Source organism: Eublepharis macularius, chromosome 4, assembly GCF_028583425.1.
Source record: "Eublepharis macularius isolate TG4126 chromosome 4, MPM_Emac_v1.0, whole genome shotgun sequence".
Lineage (NCBI taxonomy): Eukaryota > Metazoa > Chordata > Lepidosauria > Squamata > Eublepharidae > Eublepharis > Eublepharis macularius.
Genome location: NC_072793.1, coordinates 158,790,507 through 158,812,387, shown reverse-complemented (window position 1 = coordinate 158,812,387; position 21,881 = coordinate 158,790,507). Strand labels below are relative to the sequence as shown.

The 21,881-nt window shown below is 45.3% G+C and overlaps 1 protein-coding gene across 2 annotated transcripts; it reads left to right on the top strand.

Annotated features, from left to right (window-relative positions):
- Positions 1–178: 178 nt before the first annotated feature.
- LOC129328565 (uncharacterized) lies at positions 179–19,523 on the top strand. 2 transcript variants are annotated; one of them, XM_054977708.1, is made up of 4 exons: positions 179–250; positions 3,232–3,621; positions 5,458–5,582; positions 18,625–19,523. In XM_054977708.1, exons 1-4 carry the CDS (start codon positions 217–219, stop codon positions 18,775–18,777), a joined length of 702 nt encoding a protein of 233 aa, XP_054833683.1. In that variant the 5' UTR covers positions 179–216; the 3' UTR covers positions 18,778–19,523. The 2 variants fall into 2 exon arrangements, with proteins under 2 accessions (XP_054833683.1, XP_054833682.1); XM_054977707.1 differs by lacking the exon at positions 18,625–19,523 and adding an exon at positions 6,702–7,336.
- Positions 19,524–21,881: the final 2,358 nt, after the last annotated feature.

Genomic DNA, 21,881 nt, shown 5'->3' with positions numbered 1-21,881 from the left:
CTCGAAAGCCCTCCTAAGTTCACATGGACAGAAGGAAAGTTTTTATTCCACTTTCAAGTGGAACCTTCAAATTTCTGCTGGAGCCAATCAGTGGCCCAGCCAGAAGGCCTGACTCCGTCTCTTTTCTCCAAGCGAAGCATGTGAGTTTCAAGGGACTTTTGCTGACAAGAGGCAAAAGGCCTGAATACAGAGAGGAGAGAGCTGTCCTGGATTGCAATGGCAGGGCTGTGCCTGTTCTGGATATTGGTGGGTGAGTAAAGGGGTGCCTGGACAAGTTGCGTGGGAAGGACTGTGTCGAGCTTCAGGGTGCCGGTTACACTGCATGTTAGGTGGAAGGGTCCCACTTGCTTGAAAAGGAGGGGCCTGACAAGCCAGGGTTTTTCTTAGATTGTGGGACACTGTGGTAGGCTGCGCCCCCATTTGCAGCGTGTGGAGCTACACCCCAGGTAGAGCTTTTCCACACAATTCTGCTCACTGTTATTTTCTAAACAACACTAGAAGGAGAGAAAAACAGAGCTCACACAGCTGTTGCTTCTGCTGTTGATGTTGCTATGTTATCATAACCCACCAGATGTTTGGGCTGAGAGTTTTTGGTCCTTCACCAACTTGAATTTTATCCAAGAAACTAGGAGTCAGTGTGGTATCACCTAAGTATGGCAATGGTCCAATTGTTATCCTGTCTATCCTGATATCACTTAGGGGCAAGCTACAAGTGACAAATGACTCAGGTTGGACCCTTGTCAACTTCCCTCAAGTTTTGATGGGAAATGTAGGCATCCTAGTCTTGCAGCTTGGCTCTCCGACTGCTGTCCAATGGACTTTTCAACTGTCACTTGTCCAACATTCTGCCAAGCTGCCTACATTTCCCATCAAAACTTGAGGGAAACTGACAAGTTTCCAACCTGTGTCATTCGTCACTTGTAGTTTGGCCCTGAGATACTAAGTTTGTCCTTCATTTTGGATCATTCCCCTTGATATTTTGTTGTTTTTTAAATCTCTTTTCCTTCAAGTTGACTGCCACCTGGGATTGCCACATCAATCAGTTTGATACTACTACTACTACTACTACTACTACTACTACTACTACTACTACTACTACTACTACTACTATAGAGTTCGAACCTTGGTGTATCAGCGCCAGTCTTTTCTACTCTGACTGCCAGTGGCTCTCCAAGAGGCTCAGGTCGGCATCTCTCGCATCACCAACTACCTGATCCTTTTAATGGGAGATGATGAGGATTGAACCTGGGATGGGAACTACAGCGTGCAATGCAGATGCTCTACCACTGAACCACAGGCCCCAATGCGATGGCATAGTGAAAATAATAAGCTGTTTTATAATGCAATATCACAAAAATTACTATGAATAAAATGGGATTAATTCCCAGCCCCCACCCTGATGTGATGGAATGATGTGCAGGACTGAACAGGAGCCATTTTGAGTGCCAGGAGGACTCACCTTCTGCAGCGATAACAGCAGCATGCTTGAGTATGCGCAAGTGCCTGTCATTCACTACTGAATGGCTACAGACAACCCATATATTTCTTTCAGGCGCAACATTTTCCTTGTGAGGCAATAATCAATATGGGAGCAGGGAGGAATTGCACAGCCACTTTTAAAGCACAGCTTATTTTGTTGAGCATTCATGGAAAAATAAGCTTGAGGACATGATTGCATGTTCTGTAATTCTGTGATTTTGCGTGTCATTTTTTAAAATTTTTATACAATGCAACCACTTTGGGTCGCCACCTTTTTAAACTGGTCCCTCTAGCTCCTCCTTAATATCAGTTTGCTCTGCATTCCATTATCGGGCAGTGTTATTTTACTTTATGCCCTGAAAAGCTTCAATTGTTCATTTCCATTAATTAAATCTCTATGAAAGGTACAGGAAATTATTTTTCCTGGCCAGTTGGCAACCTTACAACCACTTGGGGTCTGATTTAAAAATTGTTTGGTATGGAGTGAGGGTGAGGAGAGGGGTTATTTAAATTGTCATTTTCCAGCTGAATATCTTGCACTGAGACAATAAAATATGGGATCTCTTCATAATGGAAAAGCTTGCCGATCACCTTCAGTCATTAGACAATCCTCGTTTCCAATCTACTTTGGCTAACACGTGGCTCCCTTACCTCAACTATATTAAAACTGCTGACTAATAGCAGATACCTGACACCACGATTCACACGATTCTGTCCACCCTTTGACATGCACAGATTTGCTATAATCAATTGAAATGTAAAGCTAACATTTATTGTTTTGATCAGTGCCAGTTTTTACAATGATATTGTCTATAAATAGTGTTGTCATACAATGTATTACAGTTATGAGTGTTAGATTGCACAGTTTGGTTTAACTAAAAATGGAAAATAAAGTTTATACAAAAAATATCTTTCACTGAGCTGTTTTTCCACCTGCTGGGAAAAAACTATAGTTACATGTAAATTTTCCCAGCAGAACCAAATGCAGCTTGGCCATTTTCAGCAGGAAAACAATGTGAATTTTTAAATAGCTCTTCACCCTTTACACCGAATAGGTCTTTGCATTAAGATATCGACTAGAGTTGTCATCCCCATAGATCCAAAATTATTATTCTTGGGTACCTAAAAGACTTAGGAACAAAAACAAAAGACTGAGGGCATTTATTACTGACACGGCACCTAGGAAGTTAGCTGCCCAGAATTGGTATCATCTTCAAATTTTCTAAGAAACTGGTTTCAAGTTCCTTGAAAAAGATGTATTAAGATTTTGGGAAAGGGGGGCAAAATATGTGGGAGATAAATAATCAATCAATCAATCAATCAATCAATCAATCAATCAATCAATCAATCAATCAATCAATCAATCAAAACAAATAAAAATAAAATAAAATAAAATAAAATAAATTTGAAAATGTTTATGTTTGATAACTTTTTACAGTAATAATGTATTAGAGAATGAAAGTATAAAGTTATTTATGACAATAGTTAGCAGAATTGAAATTATTTAGGGATGTTAGTGTTATGAAGTTATTGGTCTTTTGTCTAGAGAACAGGGTGACTTGGGAGCGGCTTGTGTTTCTTTGACGTTTCACCTGTGGCTTTTGAGCACAAGTTGTAGTTCCTGCTCTGCTTCCTGATATGCTAATGGATTACGAGACAATCCTCTGCCACAGTTTGGCTATCCCAATCTAACAGAAGGAATCAGATTTTTGCCACATTCGCTCACTTTCCCTCCTGTTCACTTCCTGCCAGGCCCCACTGCCGCCCTCCAGGTGATCTTGCCAGAATCTTCAGTTTACATCTCTGCTGGGAATACAGCTTTACTCTCTGCCTCCTTGAATTTTTCTCCTCCGGTGCCAAATTACTTCCAGTTGCGCTGGCGTTTTGTCACTGGCAGCTGGCTGGTGCTGAAGCTCAAGGCGAATAATTGCATGGCAAAGAATGGAACCCAACACTGGAGGGACTCCTGTGTGATCAGCATTGAAGCAACGGAGAGATACAGGCAACGAGCCAAGCTGTCGTCCAACGATGCTTCGCTGGTACTCCAGGATGTGAGGACTGAGGATTCAGGGATCTACAGCGTCACAGTGCTGGCTCTGGACATGACCTCATCAGCTACCATCAGTCTGGCAGTGACCAAAGGTTAGTGGATTAGGTCTGCACTAATGTATCTCTGTTTCAGTGTACTGCCATTGTGGTTTAGTGTGGCGTTGTTTGTTTAAATAAGAATAAAGAAGAGTGCAATTAACAACAGAACAGAGGAAGGTTTGCAGGGCCATTCTAAGCAGCCATAACCTTCTAAATCCACTGAAGTTTTAACTCTCTTAAGGATGGCACTGCTATTGAAGTCGTTCCAATTCTCATGCATTGTAAGCAATTTGCCTTTCTTCAAGTGAAGTAGAAATTGTAAAAACAAAATTGTGCTGTGAGTTGAAGGCTCAAAAAGGTACATGTTTATGATTCTTCCCTCACTTCAGCAGCTGTTGTTCAAGTTTTGTAATTATGTGTACAGATGTGCAAATAAGGTTGCCAACTCTGGCTTGGAAAATTGCTGGAGATTTGAGGGTGGTGCCTGGGGGGGGGCTATAGTTTGTGGAAGGAAGTTAGCTGGAATGTGATGTCAAGTCCGGTGATGTCACAACAAGGGCAAAGGTCAGCTTCTCCAACTCCTCCCTTTCCAGTGAGGTCACTTCTTCCCACCAAAATTCAAATTTTAAATTTCCCACGTCATGTCAGAAAACCTCCGAAATTGTCTTTTTCAATGTTAAGGAGTCTCACATATTATTTCAGGCTAAATAAAGTTCACACTTCACAGACATAACAAAGCTACAGCATTATTGGTGGTGGAGAGTGCCGTTATTAGAGACATTAAAAATGCTCCATCCATGTTTTATTTTTATCTCACAAGCTGTGGTATTTCAAGGTAGTGTACTAAAGCCTGCTTAACATAGTATAACTGAGACGCCTATAAAGATTGTGAGGGAAAATTAACGTAGATATAGAAAGGTGCCATTCTGGAAAATCTGAACTCAGTTAAGGGGAATTGCAAAGACAAAGATGAATGTGGTATTAGAGGTTGCTAGCTCTTGATGGGGGAATTGCTAGAGATTTGGGGAGGGAACCTAGGGAGGGCAGGATTATGGGAGTGACCTCAATGGGGTATAATGCCATATAGTCCACCCTCCAAAGCAAAGCGATCATTTTCTCCAGGGAATGGAGCGCTGTGGTCTGGAAATCCAGGGTTGTCAACCCCCAGGTGTGGCCTAGAGATCTCAAAGAATTACAACTGATCTCCAAATGACAGAGTTCAGATCCACTGGACAAAATGCCTGCCTTGGAGGCTGGACTGTATGGTATGACATCCTACTGAGGTGCCTCCGTTCCTTAAATCCTCCCCTCCCCAGTCTCCAACCCCAAAATCTTTAGGAATTTCCAAGCATCCTTAGGATTGCACTGTTAGTAACCAATGTGGGAAATGTGAAAATTTCACCTGAGAGATGTTTCAGTTATGTCTCGATATAAACACAAATGAAGCTCCGATCCAAGAATCTTCTCACAGGGTGTTCTTAGTATACGGCAAGGTAGAAACCGCCTCGAAGGCAAAAAGTTTGAAAAAACACTGCAATAGAGTAAAAAAGCAAGTCCCTCAAAGGGGGTTGTTGTCACTCTGAGGGAATTATTCCACAAAGTCATGATGATGGCCAGCATGTACAATAGACACCACACGACCATGCTGTGTAGTTTAGACCTCAGAGGAAAAAAAGAGTGCTTTGGGAGAGATCGCTTTCAGAGTTCCAGGATCTGAGACCCCACTGCAGTGCCTTGTGTTCCCACTCTCCATTTCTGGGAGTCCTGCCTAACAAATCGGAGATCATGAAGGTCCAGAATGTCCTTATGCTTTTTTCAGTGACTATCACCAATGTTTGTGAACTAAACGTAATTTTATGTGATGGTAATAGTGCCCATCTCTTTCTACAGTGGATCCAGATATCCCTGTCTCTTTTGTGAAAGCAGCAGATGATGGGGGCTATACACTGTCCAATTCCATACAGCTGGGTTTGGCTGGACTGATCCTCTGTCTCCTCGGACTCATCATAGCAGAGGTAGATATTTATTTATTGGTTTGTGCTATTTATGGTCTGCCTTTCTCACTGAGGCTCAAGGCAGATTACACAGTGTGAATTAATACACGGTCTATAAAGTTAATATAAATGCAAATGTGCAAAGATTTAAAATCAGCAGAAATCTAATGCATAGTTGAAGAAATGCTGAAACAGAGCATAAGCAATTCTAAGACTGATACATTAGACAACATAGAACTACCTAGGAGGATCATACCCAACAGATGGCGCACGGTAGTACATTGTAGTAAAGTCTATGGTCCCTCCCTATCTCTTTACTGATGCATCCCTCTGAGGCCACGTCCTTACAGTATAGCCCTCTTTTTCCTTGTCCAGTGTACGTGTTCTAATCTATGCCCTTCATACTGTTTCATGTCCCCCTTTTCCCCTTACGGTGGGAAGTTCAAGGCAGCCTTGACAAGTTCAGTTTCCTTTAGGAAAGATCTATGAGGGTTCTGCACAGTCCTGCAGGAACATCATTTTGGATTAGCAAAATAGCTGTGGGCACAGCAACTTAACAGATTCCATGCTGCTTTTTTCAAAATCAGTTTCCAAATGATTTTGGCTAGAATGCTTAGCTTTGGAATGCTTAGATTTTGGCTAGAAAGCTAGAATGCTTAGCTTTGATGAAGCAAGGTTTTTCTATATACATATATGCATGTACAAATACACATATGAACAGCACTCCAAGGGTGTTACTTTTACACAGTTGTTGTCAACCTTATTAAAGAAGTGGTGCCTTTGAGAAGAGATAGTGGCCACCCCAACAAAATGGCTGCCACAGAGAGTGGGACTAATGACAAAATGGGTGCTGTGGAGCTGGGTCCAATCACAAAACAACAAACAGTTAATCGGCAAAGGCAGCATTTTCTGAATGGGTGCTTCTTGCAGACACAAAGATGATGCCTCCTGGGATCTCTTGAAGCACCTCCTATTCCAGTTAAGAGGAGGAAAGCCAATATGGGCTGTTTGATTTGATAACATACTTTGGAGAAGATGCCAATGGCCACCAGGGTACACATGGTCAATACATCATGATGGCGGTCATTTCTTTAACCCTAGAGTCCAGCTGCATCAGGGCTTGTTTTTTCCCCCCTACAGCATGTTTCCTTCACTCACTGCAAGTGCAGAAAAATAACAGCCCAGAATGGAAGAGAGACCAAACAGTACCAAGCTGGGATTGAACCCACCGTTCCCCCTGAGCCAGGCTCCATCTATGAGCTCATGGAGAAGCCTCCAAGTTCAGATGAGTTGTATTGTAGCATTAGCTGCTGATTATCCTCCTTTACATCCTGCTTTTTCAGGCCACTAGAATGTATATATGACTATAGGGGAGGCTAAAGCATTGTTTTGTTTCCTGAAATGTGGCTGCAAAATCTAGATTGGCTGCAGTGTGCAGTCCAATCATTTTATGCATTAATTTATACTTATCTAAATAGCCCAAGAGAGATTCAAATGTGGTTTTGTGGCTGCAGCCCTATGCACACTTGCTTGAAATGAACCATATTGAATAGAGTGTTTCTTTCCAGTAAAAATGTATAGGATTTAGGCTGCATACATGCCACGTGACCAGAGGACTGAAAGTATCCTTAACTTTATTCAACCCGATGAGTGACAACCAGCCTTTCTTAAAGCATGCACAACAGTTAGCTGTTTTGGAAAACCTCCCAGTAAAGGATACTTTGCAGCCTTTCTTATAAGCTTATTCATTGCTGAGCCCATTCGTAGTAAGAGTATCTCTGATTTTCAGAGTTACATAACTTACCTTTTAATCTCACCAAGAAAAGCAGTTCTTCTTTTTTTGATTTCCTATGTATGATCATTTAGAAATAATGGTCTTTCCTCTAATCCTTCAACGATAGGGTGAAAAAGTGTTCTCCTTTTCAACATTCTTTTTTCAATATTTGAAAACTTATTGTCATATATCCTCATGTATCCTCATATATCCTTCCCCTTCTCCAATCTGGATCCAGTCTCCCTGGTAAATAGTTCCTACTAAGTTTTGGTTTCCTGGGTCCTATGGAAAATATCTCTTGAGTTGTATTATTGTATACATTACAATGGATCAGTCTGTTCCCCCACCGCCCCGATATTTGTGTGTGTTAGACGGAGTCCCTGTTCCCTAATTCTGTTTGTTAGTTAGTACAAACTGCATGAGATCCCTTGTCCTGATACTATCTGTTCCCATCCATGTATCTTCTTGCTAATAAAATGGATGTTGTTTTAAACGCACCTCTCTCTGTTGTGTGAACTGAAGCGCAGAAAACTCAGTCTCTCTATACAATACTTTTGAAACATGTTCTTCACCTTCTGGGAGATGCAATGTTAGCTGGGAAGTGTAGTTTTAAATGATAGAGCCAGCGGAGATTGCTCCAGAGGGGACGGATTCTCTCAGCCTTCTGCTGCCTCTGGTGTCTCCCCTTCCAGAGCCTTTGCCCTGCCAAGGCGCAGTTAATTTAAAATTTTAAGCAGTGAAGGCAGCAGGGTAAAAGCTCCAGAAGGGGAGACAGTCTGGAAAGCAAAATGGAACTCCACAGGGTTGCTAGGTTCCTGCTGAAGGCAGGGGATGCCCCACTGGAGGCTATTCCAGCTGCCACTCAGCTAGGCAGCAGCAGAAAAATGGGAGAATATGGGGCGGGGGGAGGTGATGGCCAAATAAGGATCCCAGCCTGAATCCAGAACACTGGTCTGAGCACAGCATTGCTTCTCAGAAGCCTGGCCAAGACACAGCACAGTCTCAGGAGCCTCAGCACCTGCCAGCAAGTGCAGCTGAACCAGATTAACTCCCAGCCTATTTAGGATGAGGCTTGGGGTGGCTGCATAGCTGGATCAACTGGTCAGCTAGGCACAAGTCCCATGCTCCAAGCTCCAGTCTGTGCTCCCAAGTCTAGCCAGCAGAGCCTTACTCTAGAGGAGCCCAGATCCAGCTCGCTTGCAAAGCGCAGAGCACTAACTTAGATGCACAGTGCTAAACAGGAAACCGCTTTAAAACTGAGAGGAATTTCCTGGGACATTTGTGATATGACATATGACTCATAGGAAGCACAGTCCTGGCAGAAGTCTGGTTTCTTCTGCAACAATTTTATACCATCACATAGTGGATCAACCATACTGCGCCTGGGTGTTAGGCAAGCAGAAGCTGCCAGGGCAGTCTTAGGAACTGTTAGGTTGCGATGGCATTACCACATTCTAATGATTTGTTCTCAAGATCTGTGAGTTCTTGGCTTTCATTTTTAAAAAGTAAGTCTCTAGATGTTTTTGTTGGGAAGTTATTAAAAGAAATGCATAGCCTGCACCTCCACAAATGCACACTTCTCATTTAGCTGACTTCCAAAGGTGCATGGCTGTGATCTTTCCACAATGATTGTACTAAACTAAGTTTGGGAAAGATTGAAGGTGGTTGTTGGAAAAGGCAACTCCGCATGCCTTGGACATTGGGGGTGGGCACTGCATGTCTCTCTCTCTCTCTCTCTCTCTCTCTCTCTCTGTGTTATTTTTCTTATTAGCAAGATACCTCTCTCTGTCTAAAGTGGGAATGCCTCCAGAGTCTTCGAGCAGAACCACAAGTGACAAAAGGCACAGATTGGACACTTGTCAGCTTCCCTCAAGTTTTGATGGGAAATGTAGGCAGCTTGGTGGAATGTTGGACAAGTGACAGTTGAAAAGTCCATTGGACAGCAGTCAGAGAGCGAAGCTGCGAGACCAGGATGCCTACATTTCCCACCAAAACTTGAGGGAAGCTGACAAGTGTCCAGCCTGTGCCTTTTGTCACTTGTGGTTCTGCTCTTCCTCTCTTTGTATCCAAGAGAATTTCTTTCTCTTGCCTAATGGCTTTCCAAGGAGAGGATACATCATTTCAGAACTTCTACCATGAATGCATAACTTACATACCCACCTGCAGTTGTGATGCTGGAACAGCTGGCCATGCCAAATAGGGAAAGTTTATGGTTAGTCTAGGATTCTTTCTTGTTACAAGAAAATGCTGTGAATGGAATCTACCTCAATAAATCTTTTCTACAATTTAATTGCCTGAAGATTAATTACTGAATATTGGGGAAACACTTCTGACTAGGTAACTCTACTAACAAATGAAATATACGTATTTCTAATAGAGGGACCACAGCAGCAGGACCAATACAGCATAATATCTCCTCAAAACAGTCCTGGTTTGATGAAGCCAAGCTGGAGCCAAACATCTGTGTGGAAACAGTGGAAACAGCAGCAGCAGTTCTGTTTCTTTTGTGCTATCTAGCCCTATCCTCTGGTAATCCTCATCTCTGCCCACAATGGACCCAAGAAGATGCTGCTGCTCAGCTGCCTGAACACCACATCTGGATCTCAGCCTCTCAATCACCTGGTTGGGTCAGGGTATGCCCTGCCCCAAGCTCCTGTTGGTTGCCCACCAGTGCTTGGAGCAGTGGCTGGGGAAAACGTTTTTAAAATTTACCTGTTTCACAAGCATGCTTATGTCACTTCTGGTGGAAACCTGGAAGTAGCATTGGTAGCTCTAGGAAACTCTAGCTCTAGTTTCCAGTGACTCCTAGAAATATTGCTTTCACTTCCACATATTCTCCAGAAGTGACACTATTGCACTCACAATGCCTCCCCCTACCATGTCCCTATCACCAACCCTCCCTCAAGTTGCCAGGCTCAGTGGAGAAATCCTATTCAGATCTGCTGTCCTCCTGGTCAGCCATCCCTCTTTCCTTGCTGCTGGATTTCCTTGTCTTTTGTTTCACTCTTTCTTGCATTAGGTCTGAATGACCTCTGTTAGGGTTGCAGAAGTCCCAGGGACAAGAGCTGGGATGCAGGTAGGGTTGCCAGGTGTCCATTTTTGACTCAGACAGTCTGGTATCTGGGGGGGACTGTCCGGGGAAAACATTTCCTAAAAATGGGTCTTCTGGTCTCTCTTTCCCCCTCCCTGCTCCCCTCCTCTGGTGGTGCAGTGCCACCACTGGTCAGAGAAGTGGCCAATCAGCCGGGGCGCCTGGGCAGCCTCCTGCTCCTGTGCGGTGGGTGCTACCCTAGAGTGGCACCCAACAGTGGGGGATCCGGGTGTAATGACATCACCTCCTTATGCCCCGCATGTTACTCCAGACCCCATCTGGCAACCCTTGATGCAGGTGGCAAGGGGGCATGGGAGCAGTGAGGTACTTACCTCCTTCTCGTGCCCAAAATGTTTGCATGCTCCCACACTCCCCCGTCATACTAGGAAATTATGTCATTTTCTGCTGCGATGGAAGAGCTTCTCAGCACTCTGAAGCCAAGCTCAGTGGAAATCACCTGTTTTGGGACTATTTTTAGTGAGTTCAGCCTCAGTGTGTCCTGAGGCTCCCCCATTGTGCTGGGTTCCTGGAGCTCGCCCACCACCAGCAGGCACCTCAGGAGGTACCTCCCAACCAGGGCGGAGATGTCACTTCCAGAAGGGATGTTGTCGTGCCATCCACAGGAGCATTCCTGCACTTCGTTTGGGGCTCACAGGCCGAATTGGCCCCATGTGGAGCGCAGGAGCACTTGCGCAGCTGGAGTGGTGATGTCACTTCTGTAAGCAAGACCTCCTGCCCAGCACAAGGTGAGTGCCAGGGACTCCACCCTCCTGGCAGGAGGTGAGGGGTACCTGGCAACCTTACCTATGGAGCGACATCTCAAGAGGACTGCCAGGGATCACAGTGTGATGTTGTAAGCCTATCTTTGCTTGTTCTGCCTTGCTGTGTAATCACCTCACCGCCCCACTTATTTGGGGCTAGCACTAGAGAATTGATCTCACTTGTTGAGCTACAAGATGGCTGTGCAAAGCGTGGTGTCTCAGCCATGCCGGACGCTCCTCTCGGCTGGTCCGGGAGGAAACGACCGGGCACCCTGACCGGGCGGCTGATCTGCAAGGATTAGCCCCCAGGACTCCCAGGGAGGGAGCCAGGGTCCGGGACGCGGCGGGAAGAACTCCCCGAAACTAATGCGGGGGGGGAATTGCCCGTTTGTCCCTATGGAGGCCGGCAGATGTGCGCGGCGCCTCGAGTGCCGCCGGGCAACGAGAAACGGCAAGTAAAAGAAACAGGCGGAAGCCTGTAAACAAGCGAATCCCTTCTGTTCTACAAGCGTTTGTGAAGGAGAGGTTGATCTGAAGAAGACTCGCTCTTCCCCTTCGTTGAGTTCCAGAATTTTGTCGGCGCCCCCCCCCCCCCAAATGGCAGCAAAGAAGCAAAGTCCCGCTCTCGGTAAGTCAATCTCGGCTACCTTGAAGGGGGAGTCGCTCGAAGAGTTGGTGCGCAGGGCGGTGGTGGAAGCCATAAAACCCTTTGTTGACAAGCTGAACGAAACTGATCAAAGGGTGGGCTTAATTGAAAGCGAGGTGAAAACCATTAAGGCAGCAGCGGGGGGGGGGGGCAGAAAAGTCTGCTCTGGAAAGTGCGTCACTTGTGAAGGCTACAAAAAAGGAGTTGAAGTTGGTGGAGAACCAGCTGATCGGGCTACAGGTGGAACGAACGCAGACAATTTTGCGTCTCCAAAACGTGAAAGAGGAGGAAAATGAGGATCTGTGGGATTTGGTCTCGGAACTACTGGCGACACCCGCGAGGACGACTAAAGAAGAGGTTAAAAGCGCCATTTTGGAGGTCCGTCGGGCTTCTTCAAAATATGCAACAAAGCGACAGTTGCCTCGTGAGATCATTATTGACTTTTCATCTAAAAAGATTCGGGACACCATCCTATATAACTCATACAATGCGGATTTGGACTTTATGGGTTTGAAAGTCAAGATTTTGAAGGACGTTCCATTTCTAGTCCGGAAACGGCGTTTTAAATATAAAAAGTTTGCAGCTCTTCTGAGGGACCATGGAATAAAGTACAAATGGTTATTCCCGGAAGGAATATGGTTCAGATATAAAGATCAGGCCTATAAGATATTATCAGAAGATCAACTAAAGGATTTTGAGAATAAAAACCCAGAACTCTGCTGCACCAAGAACGAAGAAAAGGAGGAGCCGGAGGGGGGGGAGGAGGAGGAGAGCATCGCAACAGCAGTTGCACAGAGAGAATTGCGTCCGGGACCTAGAAGGGGGAGGAAAGTTTAATCAGATTTTGAAATGTTTATTCTCTGTATGATTAACCACTCCATCATTATTCTATGGAGCTATTTTTGTATTATGACAGTATGAAGGGAAACATTGAAGTGTAGTGTTTAGTGTTTGTAGTTCATTCCCCCCCCTTTTTCTTTTTCCACCCCCCTTTGTCCCTTCCCTCTCCCCTTTCCTTGTGATAGTCTGTAGTGTTTTGTAGTTATAAAAAATAAATAAATAATAATAATAAAAAAAAACAATAAAGCTGCCTCTGAAGCTTTGCAGTCAAGGCTTCAGGTCTCATACAGGGGGGGCCTCCCTAATGTGGTGGCTGCTGTTCATTTTTTGTAACTCTGGAAAGTCATCTCTAATCTGCTAAACTGGCTAAAAGAAGTTCCTTCCCTTCCGTTTTTCCTCTCACACCACTTCCCTTGTTAAGCAATGCTATTTTTTTGGGTTAAAGTTTGCAACCACAAAGACAGCTTCCTCATACTCAGGTGATAGGGTCTCCTCTTCTTTATTCCACCTGGGTTTTTTTGGGGGGGGTGTAACAGGGATTTGAACGTAGTGATTTTTGCAAGTAGAGCTGCCGTCCTGTGTACTCTGGAAGTGAGCCTCAGTAAACACAGTGAGACTTACTGGAGTAAACGTAGGGATCTCAAGTGCCTACCAGTGGAGGGCAGCCTCTTGGCGGCTTGTACGCTGGTCACTGGCAAACAGCAGGAATTTGCAAGTTGTCCAATGATCACCTGCCACAGACAGGCACCGCAGGCACAAGCATGGTGCCTGTGCTCCCGGTGGACACGACAGCATCATTTCCAGAAGTGATGTCATTGCACCAGCCGCGCGAGTCCTCCTATATTTCACTTAAGGCTGATTTTGGTCCCAAATAGGCCAATTCTTAAAAGTATTGGCCCCGTTCAAAGTACGGGAACATTCCCACAGCAGTTGCAATGACATCGCTTAAAAAAAATCATAGTATTTCCACCTTCTTTATTTGGACATTTCAAAAATCATCATTTGTAAATACTGATAGACTTATTTTATGTCTGCTTTTCTCAAACAGGCTTTCACAAGACCACCAAATTGTTTATCACTAATTGATCATATCTTTCACAGCCAGATTTTCCTGTTCTTTACAGTTGCTTATTCTGAGTCTGCAAGTCACATCTTTGATAACTGAGGAAACAAGGGAGATTGGTGGAGCAATTTACCTACTAAATTTTTGCCATGTCCTAATCATATCATTTATAACGTAACTAGCAACAGAGCCTGTTGTGTAGAAAAATACAATGGGCTCTAGAAAACTGATATGTCAGACCCCCACTGCGGGTCCTTGGGAGGGCCGCATCACCACACCGGGCCTTCCTGCCGAATTGGGCCTGACTCGGGCTGCTGTGGATTGCGGGAGCGCTGCCAAAGTGGTGCAATGGACCCTAGAGTGCTCCTGTGCTCCACAACGACCCGATTCAGCCTGAAACAGGCCCAATTCAGCCTGAAATGGGCTTGATTAAACCTGAATCAGGCTACTGCAGAGCGTGGGAGTGCTGCCAAGGCAGCTCAATAGGTCCTAGAGTGCTCCTTCACTCTGCAGCCAGCTGAATCAGGCACGTTTCAGGCCGAAATTGGCGTACTGCGGTGCATAGCAGTGTGCTGCGCCACCAGGGAGCATGCCCCTGGAAGCGCATCCTCCAGCCTTTTCCCCCACCAACCAGATAAGTGGGGGTGGGGATGGAGGGTGGGAGCAGTGAGTGGAGGGTGGGCGCGGGGGATCCCCGCCCAGATTGGGGGACTTGCAACCCTACGCAGGCGGGAGGGCCCAGCACTGCGGCACAGCTCTCCCAAGGCCCTGCAGCGTCCGTGCCGTCACTGGGCCTTCCTGTCACCACAGTGGCCTCTGAGGCAAGCCGTGTTGCCTACAGCTCAGCTTTTTATCTCCACAGAGCAGCGTGCGAGTGCGCCTATGCAGGGATAACAAGTGAGTCGTCACCAATATGGCTTGCCTTTTATATAGCAGGATTATCAGTTGTAACATTTTTTTTTCTTTTTCAGGTTTCCCCATCCAAATCCATATTTCAAGTGGTATATTAACATAACTTTGCTCTGTTAATGTAAGGAAGAGTGTTGATTAGAATGTATCCATTTAGATAACCAAACAGGGCATGCCATATAATAATAGAAATTAAAATGGTATGCCTAAACCTGTTTTGAACCATCTGCCTTGGGATGTTATCATATCACTTCTTGGTCTTTTATATACCAAATAAATTCATTAATCAACTTTTGAATATTTTCTTTTGATCTTTCCAAGGAATGAAAAGGTTACTTTTGCTCTGTTTTCTAGTAAATAAAGAAATAAATACCGGGTGCCAATGTAGCAGATGAATCCATTCTGACCAAACCCAAACACTTTTAAGCTCTGAATTAAGAATCTACTTTCTAATGTATTATAAGCCTTTTCCGCATACAGGAACAAAATGGCAGCTGAAATCTTATGGTTCTTAGCAAATTTTTCTTCAATTTTTTATTATTTGAAAACCAGGGATGATTGATCTGCCTTTCCTATAAAAATTTATTTTTAAATATATCAATGTATGCTCCATATAGATGATAGGACTAATACTTTAATAACAACCACAAGAACAACAAGAACAACTTGATTTATACTGCCCTTCAAGACAACTTAACACCCACTCAGAGTGGTTTACAAACTGTGTCATTATTGTTCCCATAACAATCACCCTGTGAGGTGGGTGAGGCTGAGAGAACTCTGGAAGAGCTGTGACTGACCTAAGGTCACCCAGCTGGCTTCAAGCGGAGGAGTGGGGAATCAAACCCAATTCTCCAGATTAGAGTTATGCTGCTCTTAACCATTACACCAAACTGGCTCTCTATGCCAGTTTGGTGTAGTGGTCTATGCCTCAAGTAAACTTGAGGAGTTGAGAGATTAAAAATATATAGAATCTTGTGCTCCAGAAACAAAAATAAAATCTCTTTCATTTGGGTGATAGTTTCTCTGTATAACTTCTTAATTAAAGAGATTTTTGGACAGCTTGAAAGAATGTCTGTAATGATTTCTTTACATTTTTCCTATTTCCTGAACAATCTGTTACTTGGGACTTAAGGTAAGCTGTGCATATGCCAGAAAACAATGTGTTCATTTTAAAAAGCCTCATGTTAAGCCAAATTTCTGCCTGAAATATTGAAGAGTTACTATCAGAGTTATGCATAACCTCCCGCCAACATCCTGTGGTTGGTTCTCCTCCTACAGCAGCCATTTTGTTGCTGTTGACTCTACCTCCTGTAGCAGCTATTTTGTGGTTGTGTTAAAATTCCAGAGGTACCCACACACTAGAGTTGCCAGGTGCCCAACTCTTGACAGTTTGCCCCCTTTCTGCCAATCACTGGTGATTGGTAGGAGCAAAGGTCATTTCGTAGAAAAAGAGCTGGAGGAACTCATTAGCATAACTCAATAGCATATGCCATGCCCCTTGCCATCACAGGAAGTGTGTCATTAGCATAACTGATTTGCATATACCACACACCCCTGACATCACCTATCCTGGCTGTTTTTGACCCAATCCTGGCCATTCAGGGCCAAAATTGGGCCCCAAAGGGCAAAAAGGGACTGAAAATGGCTGAAAAGGGGCCCAAAATGGTCAGGGTCGGGCTGCTGCGGAGTAGGAGAGTGATCCATCACCCATCAGAGGCCCGATCCGGGCCATTTCGGCCCCAATCCAGGCCGAAACGGGCCCAAAATGGCGGGGAGTCAGGTGGGCGGGGCCACCTGTCATGTGACCTCTTTGGGGAACTGCCAGAACTGCGTTCCTGTACGTTCCCCCTCAAAATGAGCCCTGGGTAGGAGATTGCAAGCCACCCAGTGATCACTCACTATCGGTAGGCATCCCAGGCAAACAAGCGTGTGTGCCTTGGTGTCCTTCCGCGACAACCTCACTTCTGGAAGTGATGTCATGTGGGGATAGGAGTATGCACGCACTGCATCCGGGCTGATTCCTTAAGAATATAGCATTTGGGGTCAATTCTTAGGGAAGGGAAAAACACAGTAATTGCTCTACTCCCCATGCCCCTCATCCTCCAGATCTCCTGGCAACCCTAATGCAGGATCAAAAATGTCTAAACTATAATTTAGAAAAAAACTAAAGCTGCAAAGCATTCATTTCAACATAGATTACTATATGATTATAGGCCCAAGAAAAAGTTATGCTTTACAAAATATATTAGTATATACTTCCATAATACCTCTAATAGAATATGTATGATGAAACAACAACCCATGCACTTTTGATAAGCAGCCTAGGTTAGCACTTGGCAGTCTGATCTTGTTACCCAATGGGTCTCCATGCAAGTTTTGTGGGGGAATTAGCAGCAAGGAGAGGTTGCAAGAAGACGGTAACTGCAGGATCTTTTAACCAATGTATACGAGCATTGCTTCCTCTGGAGAATGCTTTAATAAACAGGCAGATGTTCAACAGGAGTGGTTTTTATTAAATAAATAGTAAAAGAACAATTGTACAAAATACACTCACCTACAGATTTAACTAGAAAACAGTAAGGAAAATGAGAAAGCAGTGCAGGGAGAAAGGCATAGTTATCAATCCTGAAGACAAGAGGAGTTCGTTGAGGAGGAGCGTTGGGGTGTCCAGCACACTGCAGCAGGGCGGGGAAAAGGGGGCTCAGACAAGAAGTCTGAGGATGTGTGGAGGAAACACTCAAACACACAGAGGCTGAAAGCAGCCCATTTTATAGGAAATATCCATCCTTCGGGGCAGGATGGAGCCTTTCGCCCACTGCAATAATTCAACAGGCTGTCTCCAGCATTGCTAGGCAATAAAACCAGCGAAGGTTTGATCAAGGACATCTATTGATGCTAAAAGGCTGCTTTCCAGCTCGCTGAGTGTGGGACAGGAAGCGCCCTCAAGATTCCTGAGTGCCGTTAATTAGGGAGGAGGTGAGGGGGAAGGCCAGAGGGATTGGGACCAGGAACTCTGGAAAGATCACTTCTTTGATCTGTAGATTTTGCACAATTCCAGGTGGTTATGAGGCTGTTAGCTTGCCTTTCCCACGGCCCACAGTTCAGTACTTTTCCAGTCTCCTGGCCAGGAGATGGCAACTGTATTCCCGCCTTGCTGGGCAGTGGGTGTTAAGGTGTAGTCCTGTTAGGGTGGCTTACAATCGCAGCTTTGGATGGATTTCAGGCCTGCATGGCCAGGAATTGCCTGAAAAGGACCACCCAGCTTAGCTGCTGTAGCTCAGAAGCAGCCTTGGATGGAGTCACAGCAGTACAAGTGGTAGGATTGCCAAATCTGGGTTGGAAAATTCCTGGAGATACTGGGGTGAAGCCTTAGGAGAGCAGCGTTTGGGGAAGGCCAGAACCTCAGTGGGGTGTGATGCTATAGAGTCCACCCTCCAAAGCAGCCATTTCCTCAGGGGAACGGATCTCGGTAGTCTGAAGATCAGTTGTAATTCCAGGAGATCTCCAGGGCTCACCTGGAGGCTGGCAACCCTAACCAGTGGTGGGGTAGTGCCACTGCAGGATGGAGATGCAGACAAAGTACCAAGCTGATGACCCTTTTCCAAACAAGAAAGGGGTTCTACTAATAGTCCTAGTATAAGAGCAGTGCACAGTAAAAACCTGCACCAGCTGCCCCCCCCTGGAGTCAGCTGGGGCAACCACACCCCCTTCTCCTATGGCTGTGACACCACTTGGCCAAAGATGGTCACATCCAAACAGGGCGGGCAAAGCCACAATCCCCTTCTTAGAAGCCTCCAAGTGGTCCACGCTGGTGCAATGCTATGATGTGTTTTTACTGTGCTGGAGGATGCACAGGGAAGAACCATAATCAAAAAGAGTCCAGTAGCACCTTTAAGACTAACCAATTTTATTTTATTGTACCATGTAACTTAAACATTGGTGTCTAGTTGGTCACAAATTCTCTTTCCTCTTGCAGGCGCAGTTTTCGATCTACATCAGTGCAGACATCGAGCATTTGATCTTCGATATTTCCACAACAAAGCTGCGAACAATAGTGCTGCTAATGGTAGAAGTAGAAAAAGCCAGTACAGCCCTGCAAAGACAGAGAGAGAGAGAAAGGGAAATGTGAACATTCTGATGGAGCCAGTGTATGGTTGGAGGAGGGCACACGACAGAATAATCCAAGCAGGCTTGCTCAGCAACTGAATGGCAGACCTCCGGAGAGGTATTTACATAAGTAAGGAGTTTTTGAGAGGCATCCATCAAGAGCCTAGGTTCAATTGCTAAAAGATTGCTTCTCCCAGTATCAACCTGTGAAACAGCTCCACTCCTCAGAACAACAGCTATTGATTATTCCTTCCTGTAGGGTAGTGAAGACAGTCACTGCTAGATCTAGGTTTTTTTTTCAGTGGCTGCTCCTATTTTAAAGAACAGCCTTTGGAAGGCTTCCACTTCGTTCATATTCCACAAGTTATTCAAGGCAGAATTGTTCAGGAGAGCTTTTGATACTACCATCTATGTTTGTTGAGAGCCAGTTTGGTGTAGTGGTTAAGAGCGCAGGACTCAAAACCAGGTTTGATTCCTCACCCCTCCACTTGAAGCCAACTGGGTGACCTTAGACTAGTCACAGCTCTCTGGAGCTCTCTCAGCTGGAGCAGCCATGTGACCATTTTCAAGAGGTTCTGGAACTCCGTTCCACCACGTTCCAGCTGAAAAAAAGCCCTGAATAAAGCCCATATAGATCATCTATAAGACTAAGGCCCCACCCACCTCACAGGGTGTTTTGTTGTGGGCAGGGCTTTTTTTTCTGGGAAAAGAGGTGGGGGAACTCAGTGGGTTGCCCTCGGAGAAAATGGTCACATGGCTGGTGGCCCCGCCCCCTGACCTCCAGGCAGAGGAGAGTTTAGACTGGTTCTAGAACTCCGTTCCACTGCGTTCCAGCTGGAAAAAAAGCCCTGGTTGTGGGGATAAAAATAACATACTTTGTAAACCACTCTGAGTGGGCATTAAGTTGTCCTGGGGTGGGTAAATAAATGTTGTTATTGTTATTTTTATGGATTTTTAATTTGTGTGTGGACAATAAGAACTTTACATCATTGTAAACTGCAGGCTGTACTTCCTTTTTCAAGTAAGCCTACTTGAGATGACCCTTAACAATTGAAAGTGGTTCCCTTTACTCAGGTTTCTGTTGCAGAGCACAGAATATTTCAAGAAATAGCCCCTAGGGAAAAATGAAGTGATTTCCCCAAGATTGAAAAGAGTGTGTAGCAGAGCCACAAAATGAGCATCCGGTTTTGTTTCCCTCATTTTCTCCCCACTTACTGTGATCTTGTGTTGTGACACTGGGGGATGTCGATCCTGGAGGCGAGGAAGGCGAAACGTGGGTGGTCTCATGATCTAGAATAAACAAGAAAAATGGATTTAAAGGATGAAACGTTGCCAAATAACCAAAAACAAATGACTAAGTTTGCTCTTCTGCCTTTCAGCATCAACTTGGCCACCCCCCTTCTTCACTTGGTTGGGATCAGGAGCAGAGTAGGTAGCAATGCCCACCCCCCTCATCTTCACCTGGCCGGAATCAGGAGAGTAGGTGGCAATGCCCACCACCTGCCTTCACCTGGCTGGGGTCAGGCACAGAGCGGGTGGCAATGCCCACCCATTGCCTTCAACTGTCGGGATTAGGAGCAGAGCAGGTGGCAATGGCCACCCCCTGGCTTCACCCAGCCGCGATCAGGAGGGAAGCAGATGGCAATGCCCATTCTGCACCTTCACCTGGCCAGGATCAGAAGCATAGGTGGCAGCAATGTCCACCCCCCCCTTCACCTGGCCATGACCAGGTGCAGAGCAGAAGGCAATACCTGCCCCCCCCTCACTCGTCCAGGATGAGGCGCAAAGCAGGTGGCAATGCCTATCCCCTCTTCACCCTGTCAGGATCAGGAGCAGAGGAGGTAGCAATGCCCACCCCCTGCCTTCACCTGGCCGGGATCAACTGGTGGCAATGCCCTCCCCCTTCACTGGACGGGAATCAGGAGTGGAGTAGGCAGTAATGTCTGCCTGCCCACCCTTCCCTTTCTAGAGCCAGTTGTATTTTCTTTCACATTGGGCTTTGTTGTTAGTTAATATTAATTTTTTAAGTTATTTGTGGGAAAACTTACAAAATCAGTGGTCTTGCTAGAAATATTGTGCAGGGCTCATTTCAAGGGGGAACGCGCAGGAACGCAGTTTCGCAAAGAGGTCATATGCCAGTTGGTCCCGCCCACCTGACTCTTGGCCATTTTGGGCCCATTTTGGCCTGGATTGGGGCTGAAATGGCCTGGATCGGGCCTCTGACGGGTGGTGGATTACTCTCCCACTCAGCAGCGGCCCAATCCTGACCGTTTTGGGCCCCTTTTTGGCCATTTTCAGCCCCTTTTTGCCCTTTTGGGCCCAATTTCAGCCCTGAATGGCCAGGATTGGGTCCAAAACAGCCAGGATAGGTGATGTCAGGGGGCATGGCATATGCAAATCAGTTATGCTAATGACACACTTCTGGTGATGGCAAGGGGCGTGGCATATGCCACTGAGTTATGCTAATGAGTTCCTCCAGCTTTTTCTACGAAATGACCTCTGATATTGTGTATGTCAGAATTATTGTGAATCAACGATACCCTACAATAATTTAACATCATAACATTAGTAAGCATCAAACTATATTCTTATATGATAGGGATAAATTATGCAAGAAAATTATGCATCTAAGTTAACAAATGTGCAACCACGGGCAAGCAAAAGTTAGGTTTACAAAGGTTGGGAGACAGGAAGGGTGTGGCAAAGTCTATTTGGGCTAGGCCAGACCATACAGGAGTAAAATTTATATTATCCTCTAAACTTCCTTTTCTCACAGTGCAGAAATGCACCACTCCCTCGGGGTTGTTCCAGTTTGCATCATCTTCATTTGTCAGTGGAGAGACTCCCCTCCATTTCTCTTTAATATTTAGTCTCTCTTCAGAACACTGAAATGTTGCAGGAGAAATCCATGGCCACTTGGGCCATGATCTGAGCCTGTTTCCTGATCACTTTGTCGGCCAAGCACACACCCCCTCTCTTTGAGAAGATTCCGCTTGCACAAACTCACCCCGCACAAAGACATTTATCAAGGCCACACAGTTGCTATCATTGTCATGAAGTTTGTAGCTCCCAGTGGAGTCTTTGCTCACATTCAGCAGTTTAAAGGTCCCTTCTTCCACGGAGACA